This window comes from Pinus tabuliformis, chromosome 6 (genome assembly GCF_031772625.1).
Source record: "Pinus tabuliformis cultivar Carrire ecotype Pingquan chromosome 6, CPIR1, whole genome shotgun sequence".
Lineage (NCBI taxonomy): Eukaryota > Viridiplantae > Streptophyta > Pinopsida > Pinales > Pinaceae > Pinus > Pinus tabuliformis.
In genome coordinates, this window is record NC_142292.1 from 416,748,145 (window position 1) to 416,758,578 (window position 10,434).

General features: G+C 38.1%; 1 protein-coding gene across 1 annotated transcript; it reads left to right on the forward strand.

Moving 5' to 3' along the window:
• The first annotated feature begins 210 nt into the window (after nucleotides 1-210).
• On the forward strand, nucleotides 211-3,119 carry LOC149259070 (tubulin alpha-1 chain). The gene is made up of 4 exons (XM_089417282.1): nucleotides 211-473; nucleotides 911-1,145; nucleotides 1,707-2,077; nucleotides 2,262-3,119. Exons 1-4 carry the CDS (start codon nucleotides 381-383, stop codon nucleotides 2,916-2,918), a joined length of 1,356 nt encoding a protein of 451 aa, XP_089273408.1. The 5' UTR covers nucleotides 211-380; the 3' UTR covers nucleotides 2,919-3,119.
• The last annotated feature ends 7,315 nt before the right edge of the window (nucleotides 3,120-10,434 follow it).

The window sequence follows — 10,434 nt, forward strand, 5'->3', positions numbered from 1 at the left end:
GGCGATGGATCCACATCAACGGCAGCTGATGGTTCACACGTCCTCGGAGTGGGACCCACGACGAGACGTGACCCTGCAACAGCCTGGACCTTCGCACTACATGCTCGCTCGTTTCAAGGGAGAGAAAAAGACAAAATAATTTGAAAAAAAAAATAAAAAAAAATTAGGGTGGGTGGACGGTTTGAGGCTTTAAAGGGCATCGGCAGGGTTAAAGGAGGACGACGAGCTGAGCTCTTCGAATACAGCAGTAACAGGCGTGGTGGTATTGCAGGAGGCGTCTTTGCAAACGCCTTCTTCATCCGATTTCCTACGTTCGCCGTTTCTTCGCAGTTTTTCTCTTTTTTTTTTTTAGGGTTTCTTTTCCTTCGTCACCAGCGAAAATGAGAGAGTGCATCTCGATCCACATTGGACAGGCCGGTATCCAGGTTGGAAATGCTTGCTGGGAACTTTACTGCCTCGAGCACGGCATTCAGGTACTATTTCTTCTGATTTCCTATGATTGTTTCTAATGGCTAGGATATCTTGGGGAAGATCTTGTTGTGTTGACTTATTTAGGCTAGGGTTTATATTTGCAAATGATTTTTCTCAGATCTGGTCAGGGTTATGCGTTTTTAGTGAGGTGCATTTTAAATGGTTTTTGTTGTGTGGTTAAAGAGTAGCTACTGCATTGCCCAGTCTGTTTCTCTATAGTCTTAAGCGTTTTCCCGCGGATCTGGTTTTAAATTTTTGGTTTCCTTAAAATGATTCGTCTGTGTGAAATTATCTACTAGAATGCATAATTTTTGTTTTCTGGGCCTTATTCTGCTTCTGTTTTTTATTATTAGTTTTTAGACCTGTGGATTTGATCTACATTGCATGGATTGAGGATTATGTATTCTTATTAACCTTGCTTTGTCTGGATCTGGTTCAGCCTGATGGCCAGATGCCCAGCGACAAAACTGTCGGTGGCGGAGACGATGCATTCAACACTTTCTTCAGCGAAACTGGAGCCGGAAAGCATGTTCCCCGCGCTGTCTTTGTAGATCTGGAGCCGACTGTCATTGACGAGGTACGGACTGGTACTTACCGTCAGCTTTTCCATCCTGAACAGCTTATCAGCGGCAAGGAAGATGCGGCCAACAACTTTGCCCGTGGTCATTACACCAGTAAGTGTTTTTGCCTTTCTATAGGTACTCTTTGCGCACTCTGGAAAGATCTTGCCATAAGACAGTATATTACTCTGTCTCTGGCGCTCGAAAACTATAGTGGAATCCTACTTGAAATGCCCAGTATTGACAAATCTTTAGCCCTGATGCTTAATATTATAGGGTTTTTTTGTGTAATATAGTTTAAAATTGTACATCTGCCCCACCGCACTACATCCTTCAGCGTATTCTATCTGCTTTTAGGTTTCTACCTCTGCAAATGCATTCAAAAGGTTCGGATTAATTCTATATTTGAAATGCGTAGTCCATAAATGTTTAGCCTTGGTGCTTAATATTTGGGGTTGCGTGTGATATGGTTTAGGAAATGTGCGTTTGTGCCTCCAAACTGAATTACTCTCTCTGAGCTTATATTCACAAGTGCATTATAGCAGTTTTTTTGAGTTTTCTTGATTTTGGCCAATTTCGTCAAATTTTGTAGAATTAGATCTATAGTAGTTCAGAGCTAATGAAACCTTTGTTTGCGCAAAACGTTATTAAAGATTTATTATATCTTGATTTCAGTTGGCAAGGAAATTGTGGACCTCTGCCTGGACCGTATTCGCAAGCTGGCTGACAACTGCACGGGTCTTCAAGGATTCCTCGTCTTCAACGCAGTTGGTGGAGGAACTGGTTCTGGTCTTGGTTCTCTTCTACTGGAACGTCTTTCAGTGGACTACGGCAAAAAATCCAAACTTGGATTCACTGTGTATCCATCACCACAGGTCTCAACTTCGGTCGTTGAGCCGTACAACAGCGTTCTCTCTACGCATTCTCTTCTGGAACACACCGATGTGGCCGTTCTCCTCGATAATGAAGCTATTTACGATATTTGCCGTCGTTCTTTGGACATTGAACGTCCCACATACACAAATCTGAACCGACTTGTCTCACAGGTATTTGAAAACCCTAAAGCAAATGTTCTGTTATCTGTCTTTGATAGTGAATCCTAATCTTATTCTATTTTTATTCTTCTGCTCTTGAAAATTGAAGTAGAATCTAGCCACCATTCTCAGCCTGATTTTACCTGCAACGTTCAATTTGTAGGCATTCGAAGACTTATTTCAAGTGGTTTTGCAGGTCATTTCTTCATTGACCGCGTCCCTCCGTTTTGACGGTGCCTTGAATGTCGATGTAACGGAGTTCCAAACAAACTTGGTCCCGTATCCTCGAATCCACTTTATGCTTTCGTCATACGCCCCTGTTATCTCTGCAGAAAAGGCTTACCATGAGCAGCTTTCTGTGGCAGAAATTACTAACAGTGCATTCGAGCCGTCCTCCATGATGGCCAAGTGCGATCCTCGCCACGGGAAATACATGGCCTGTTGTCTCATGTACCGTGGAGATGTCGTGCCCAAGGATGTCAATGCCGCTGTCGCAACGATTAAGACAAAGAGAACCATCCAGTTTGTTGATTGGTGTCCCACAGGATTTAAATGCGGAATCAACTACCAGCCTCCCACCGTTGTCCCCGGAGGCGATCTCGCCAAGGTTCAGAGAGCCGTGTGCATGATTTCTAACTCGACCAGTGTTGCAGAGGTGTTCTCGAGAATCGATCATAAGTTCGATCTCATGTATGCCAAACGAGCATTTGTTCATTGGTATGTGGGCGAGGGTATGGAAGAGGGTGAGTTTTCTGAAGCGCGTGAGGATCTTGCTGCCCTCGAGAAGGACTATGAGGAGGTTGGCGCTGAGTCTGCAGAGGGAGAGGAAGGTGATGAGGGAGACGAGTACTAAGGAACTGTTTTATGTTTTATGCATTCTGGTTTCTTAGGTTTTGTGTGGTTTTGGACTTCTTGTTGAGAACAGTGCTTTGCTTATTGTGTTGTTCCCTTTATTGCAGTCTATATTTAGTTATGATGTTATAAAATCTTCAGCTCGCATTGTAGAACTGTTATATGACTATTTGGATTAATAAATGAAACGCGTGTTCTGTAATTAATATTCTTATGGATGAATGCATCTGGTTATTTGCTTCTATAACTATTAACTGGCACATTTAAGTCAATGTACAGTGAAAATGTCAATTGCTCTCATTCAGGCAGTGGGATGAAGAAGGTTTTCGATTTTAAATTCTGTGATAGCTTTGAAAATCATCCCAGGTCAAAACTAGCTTAGTATTCAGCAATAAAAGAAAACTGCTTTGGCTTATTCTTAATTCAAAGTGTTTTATGTAACTAGAGTATTTTGAGCATCGAGCGGTTATATACGCGAGCAACTGTTATAGAGTATTTTGAGCATCGAGCGGTTATATACGCGAGCAACTGTTACTGAGCATTTATCAAATGACCATCTTCTAAGCATAGTATTTGCACCCAGTTTTGTTTAAAGGGCCCCTATAAATTCAATAACTATCAAATTATTACTTGACTTTAGTATTGTTGATGATTGAGTTTTAGTGTTGATACTTGAAGATTACAGGTAATTTCGAATATTGTTGAGGATAAAAATGATCTAAAATCACTTTAATTTTGAAAGATTGGTTGAAATTTTTATGGTTTTGGAGGGTTTTTTAGTTTGTCATTTTTAAAGGAAAGACTAGATTTGGTGTTTTGTCTCAGATGTCATAATAGACGAAGCAGTGTGTTATCAGTGCAAACAGTTCCAATACCAAAAATAGCCTCGATCTGATCCAATGTATGGCTCCATTATGAGAATTGATGACAAGGTTTCAAGGTTTGGTTCTGGGGTTCATATCGGCTCAAAGTATAACCCTTTGTTAACAAGGTCGGGGTTCACCCCATTCGGAACATGTTAAAACATAGCGTTACCAGCTGTGTCTATCGGCTATCGACCTTTGGGCTTGCCATTTGTGTGTTACCAAGTGAATCCGTCCAATACGATACATATCGGACTGACAAAAGTTCTGTGAGTTGATAGTGAGGGAAACCTTTTCCGTTAACCTTTTCCTATATTTTCCTTTTTTCCTATATTTTCCTTTTTAGGGTAAACTTGGGGTCGGTAAAACCTTGCCCAGCGTTAGGTAGTTCTGTCAGCTAACGGGTCCAACAGACGAGATTGTTTCATGGCATTTGAAGTTCTGTGTACCGGCATTGGCCCTATTCATAGCTGCCTGTTCTGTTCTCCGCCCCGAGTCAAATAGAGAAAAGTGCCGGCGATTGCAGGAGTCTGGCAGGCCTTAGTCCCTTCAGCTTTAACTCTGGGTCACAACAACTGCTCTTATGTGTCCAGGCTTAAAGTTTGGGGACCGTTGTAGTATGAATTGTTATTGGGCTTCATGGAAAGTGCTGTTGTGGCTTTAAAATTAATTCCCGATCCACATTGATTTAATATGGAGATATGTAGAATCCTCCACATAGGAATCAAAGCATGGCCAAAGGGTTGAATCATAGAATTTAATTTGAATCAGAGAATTTAATTTACCAAGGATGAATTGGCCTCATCAGCTGTCTCCACAATCACTAGCTTAATTGTTGTCTCTACATCTGTCTCCACAATCACTAGCTTAATTGTTGTCTCTACATCTGTTTATTTTTCATTATGGCGCATCTCTGATTTTTTTCATTATGGTGCAAGAACTAAAGACACTTCCACATATGAATGAATGATATTTTTATGTCTATGAGACTAAAAATAGTCTAAGGGACTACATCTCTTTGCTTTTGCCTTTTGTAATTCAATCATTTTTTTACCTAAATTGATGATGAGCTGACCCAACCTTTGAACAATCTCTTCACCGAAAAGACAATACCAAAGAATTGATGCCAACGTATTTCCATAATTGCTTTTGATGTCTTTGAAAGTTTTACATTCCAAAATGAAATGTTTTTCTGATTCCACTTCCCGGAAGTGCAAAAAGTACATGAAGTGCAAAAAGTACATACTTGTTCTTCTCAAGCTTTTTTAAGTCTCTTCCACCATCTTGTTTCTCACCAAAGTTTAACTCCAATATCTTTGTTGGAGATCACAAGTGGCGTTAAATTCCTGAACATAGTAGTATTTTTTCATTCTACCCAACTCTTTTCCCCATATACACTTATGAAACTTTTCCATAACAAAATGCTTTGACTCCTTGCTATTTGTGGGACATGCGTTGAGGTAAATATACTATTTTTGCATCCATTTTTTGTTGTCACCCATCATTTCATCTATCATTTCTTCTTTCACTCGTGTCTTCATTGAAAATAACTTTTGGCCATATAGCTCCCATTTGCTCAATTCTTTTTAGATAGCTTATAAGACGCACCATGGCAATTGCTTTGATGGGCGCTGCTCTTGTTTTGCTCATTTTGCTCAACATTATCTCATAAGGAACCAAATTTTCTATTTTGAACTTGCTCATGAGCAAGTGTTTTTGGATTTTCTCAATTTGTTTCCATTTTGAAATAGGGTAGCCCATAGTTCACACCCATATAATATCACTGGACAAACTAGGAGTTCAAAAAGCACTTTAATTGTTTTCAAATCCCATAACTTGCCTCTCTACATCTGTTTTGTAGTGCATATAATGCTTTCCACCCAATTAAACTTGTCGCTGAAATTGATCTCGAGGTACTTGTATTCATTTACTTCAAGAATGTTGCCTACTTGTATTCATTTACTTCAAGAATGTTGCCTTAAAAGAATGGGCTTTGCTTTTTCTGATTAGAGAATCATTATTTTGGTGTCACTGGTATGGTATTGACTTGCATCCCCCCATTGCTTTACAAAAAAATGCTAAAGGGTATATAGGTGTATTTGCAATCCATGGATTGATTTAACGATTAATACAAGATCATCAACATGTAAAAAAGGTTTATCACACTCTCCCCACTGAACACCATCCCCACCTTGTAGATTTTGCCACTCTTCCAATTTGTCAATATATACACAAAAAGGGGTAGGGGATAAAGAACAACCCTGCTAGACTCTAATGTCACTTTTAAAACTTGATGAAATGTCTGTTGAAGTTCTAATTTTGAATTTTATCTCTTCATAAAGCTTATGGACAACAACTCTATATTGCAAAGGAATTTCAAGTTTTTCCATTCCATATGTCAAATGTCTGTTTGAAAATCAACAAAGTAGCAAAATATCTTTTTTTTTCCTTCCAATCTTTTTCAATAATGTGTCTCAACATGATCCCACTTGCCCTTTTGCCCTTTTTTACTTCTTCACACTTATTGATTTTATTTTCTACCAAGCTGCTAAAAAACTATGCAAACAAAACGCCCTTTTGCCCTCTTTTACTTCTTCCCACTTATTGATTTTATTTTCTACCAAGCTGCTGAAAAACTATGCAAACAAATGATTCTATAGTTGGAAGGATTATTAATGTCTCCGCTTTAAAAAGGGTTATTGCTAGACTAGTTTTCAAATTTCTTGGTTATCCTTGCCGAATGATGTTGAATATTTCCAATGTGTGGTGCCAGAATGTTCATTCCTTACTTTAGATATTTTGCTTGAAGTTCAACCAAGTCGTTTGCCTTCTTTGTTTTCAACTTTTTAATTCATGGCTCCACTTCACGTAATGTGAAAAACTTTGTAATTGTGTTGATCTTTCGAGGAGACTCAACCTCTAATTTTTTTTCATGGTGTTGTCTTGCATAGTCAAACCACTGGTTGACTCAAATATTATTGTCAATTTGCTTCTTCCTTGGTTGAAGTCCTTGCCAAAAAAACTTTGGATTATTTTGTTTGGATATATTAACTCTTCTCACATTGTTTGCATGAACTCTTTTTCTTTTTAAAATCTGTGTATAATTTTACATTTATCTATCTCCTTGAAAAATGGCAAGGAGAATCTTGATTTCCTTTTTCAAGATTCTCCTTGCCATTTTGCATTCCTCATTGAACCAAGCATTCATAGGTAAACAATTTGAATTTTGTGCTTTTTGCACTTCTCAAGTGCACCTTGAATTATATTTGTTAACTCATCACTGTTGAGCTTTTGGGGATCAATTTTCTCTTTTTGAATTGATCTCTCCAACTTTGTTTTGAAGATAGGGCACTTTAATTGTTTTAGAAGAATTTTGCCTGGGATCAATTTTCTCTTTTTGAATTGATCTCTCCAACTTTGTTTTGAAGATAGGGCACTTTAATTGTTTTATAAGAATTTTGCCCCTTGATGTCGATAGTCGAGAGCATTGGATTTGATCTATAATAAACTTTGAGTCTCTTAGTATCTGAATACTAGATGCTCTCATGTCTAATGCAAGTTTTTAAGAGAACCCAAAATAAACATATCTTGGAAATAGGAAAAGAGAGAGTGCTAGGGGATCCTTGTTGAGCTTTACTTTGATATGCTTTGAAGCGCTGAATTTATGTTGATTGTTGATTTGAGGAAGAATTTCCAAGAGGTTAAACAATTCACTTTTCTCTGGGTTGAACAACAATTTACCCTCCATGTTATCATCATTATGTGATGCTCAGCTTGTCTTGTAGGGTTAAGGGATGCCTTTGCAACAATTAAGACAAAGTTTGTTGATGGCCTTTTAAATGATGAGACTTCAATTTATGTAGCAGTAGGCTAAGCACTTTGGGTCAAATCACATTTTGCTTTCATTGGATTTTTACATCTTAAAAGGGACTATTTACTAGTAACATTTTTGTTAATCTGTATAACATTTATTTTTTTTGTATAAATAAATTTTATATTTTTTGTTTTTTTTTTCCTTCAATTTTTTTTTTGGAAGTTTGGTGGGACTACATCATAATGTTCAATATATTACCTTGATTGGGCGGGGAATTGAATTGGTGACTTTATATCAAAATTAGTGACTTCATATCAAGGAGTGCCTTAACAAAACACTCGATCATCGTCTATTCGAGACCTTGTGGACTTTTTCATCTCTAACTTATTTACTAGTCACATTGTGGGATTTCATGGAAATTCACCTTTCATGTTAATTAATTTTTATTTTATATGATATAATATGGTTTGACTTAAATTTAAGTAGATATAACTTTTCTTATTTATTGGCCTTTTATGTTTTATTATTAAATTTTTTATTATTATAGCTCTATCTCTTTTATTGGCCTTTTAAATTTTATTATAAACTTTGGTTTTTTTTAAAGAAATTGGTTTGCATTTCATTGAAACATTCTTGTTTGAAGGCCAACATCTTGTACATCATATACCAAAACTTCATCTACAACAATGCAAAATTGCCCTAAAAGGTTTTCACTATTACCTTTTCAGCGACGCGACGAATTTGCTCCATAGATTTACTAGAAAACATTTAAAAACACTGCATATTTACATAACATGACAAACATATTCAATTACTGAACGAGACACTAAAAATCCTCCATATTCAAGTTGACCTAGGATTTCGGTTTTTTATACTCCATTGGGCATGATACTCCATCATTAGCATCTTAACATGCAGGGAAATAGATTCACTGAAAAATTCTAAGGCACCTATTGGATGAATCATATTACCAAACTTATCCTCGACACCGCTGTTATCATTCTCCATGCTAATTTAAATTAGACCTAGATAACAAATTTGACAGAGAGTATCACTGAACCTTGATACTATATATTCGCATAACTACTATTCAATATATAGTGACGAGCAAGCCTATTGTGAATTAAGTCCATTGCTATCACCATTAATAACTTCTCGAATTGTAGGAATCAATTGACTAGGGAAATTGGGAGCCATAATGGCAAGGATGTCGTCCCAAGAAAATCTTTGATTGTCCAGTGAGTTCACGCAGGGAAACTACACTGCTACTCCGATAAACCAAAGTTTTAAAAGGATGAGAAGCTCTCGAGAAGCCGAGTTACCAGGGTCTGAGATTCCAAGACCTCCACTCTGGTGCCTCATCTGCTTGTTCATGCACTCTGCGGGGACTAGAATGAGAGCCAATCCCTTTTGATATCGTGTCGGGATCCTGTAGTGGTTACTTTCCTCACTTTCCTTACACCTCTTTTTCGGTTTTGTCTCATTATCTTTCCTTTTTGTATTTTCTATCGCACTTTCCCAGACTTTATTGTCTTGGTGCGCCTTGGTTGGGTCGTTGCAGAGACCAATCATATTCATGAAGGGGACGCATGTTCTATGGACACATTTTTTGCCGTCTTGACACATACCTTCTACTTCGTTCCCTGCATCCTCTGGCCGACACCTAGCTTGTCTACGTGTTGGCTTATTGTTTAATTATCCATTGTCGTTGTTCAATATAGGAAGGGGCAATTTTTTAGTTCAGAAGTTTTTTTCTTTCCGTCCTGCGCAGGGTCGAGGTCGTCGGACTTCTGGACTCAGTGTTCTACTGGGTTCTATTTTGTTTGAGGCGGTGGTCTTTTATTTTTCTTCTCTTCCATCTGGTTTCTCTCCTCAGATACACCTGCCGTTATTAGGCCACCTTTTTCATTCGTTCCTTGTTATTTTGGGCTCTTTGGAGGTTTTGGATCGAGGCGCTTTGGTCTAGACGATGTTACTTCTCGGCGGTTATTTCTATTTACAAAGGTTCCTCATATTTCTCTTGGTTAGTTCTCCGACTCCTGTTATTTCATACCAATTGTGGATTTTAAGAATCATAAGTTTTTTGTCATAGTTTATGTTTTCCTCATTGCGTCTTTTACATTTCTACGGGAAACACCGTTGTTTATATTTATCTATGCATGGAAATTCTATATGGGTTAAAGGACCTCTGTCATAGAATTGCATGGTATCTGAATATGTGTTATTTCCAAGCTGTGTTTAGACTTCAGCTTCAAGATTGGTCACTGGTGGTGTAAATGTAGTTATTTTTTTTGCTGTTGCATCGTCTTACCTTGTTTTACCTAAGACATTCTGGTACCGTATATTCGTGAGTGTTTTGGATCCTCTGGTTGCACCTTGTTTTACTTAAGACACTCTGGTATTGTCTAATCTAGCGTGTTTTGATTCCTTTGGCTTTTCCGGAGGTTCGGTCGGTTTTTCGGTGTCATGGTCGGATATTTTGTCCAATACTTTTTTCGGATTCCGGGGAGTTTGGGTTCCTGGAGGATACTTGCAAACTTATTCGACCACCTACTCTTCGCCGCCACTGTCTTTTTGGATTATTCCTCATATCTGCATGTTTGTCAGCCTATTGAATTATTGACAGTCGTTGATCGTTCCGATGTGTTTTCAATCGTGCGAATAGATTGGGAATAATCTTTCCCATTCTCCCGGTCAGTGCTTTTATTCCTGGGTTTGAATGTTTTGTCAAAAGGTCACATCCTTTTGATGTTTGGTTTTCTTTAGGCCCATTATAGGATCTAGCCTCTTTCGGGTCTTTTATTTTGGTTATAGCTCAAATCTACTATCTTTATTGCGGG

What these genes read in the sequence shown, in the direction of transcription:
- LOC149259070 (XM_089417282.1), top strand. Translation starts at nt 381, where the DNA reads ATGAGAGAGTGCATCTCGATCCACATTGGACAGGCCGGTATCCAGGTT. An exon ending in GCCTCGAGCACGGCATTCAG is followed by an intron (nt 474 to 910) that starts GTACTATTTCTT and finishes GATCTGGTTCAG; the next exon opens with CCTGATGGCCAGATGCCCAG. An exon ending in TGCCCGTGGTCATTACACCA is followed by an intron (nt 1,146 to 1,706) that starts GTAAGTGTTTTT and finishes TCTTGATTTCAG; the next exon opens with TTGGCAAGGAAATTGTGGAC.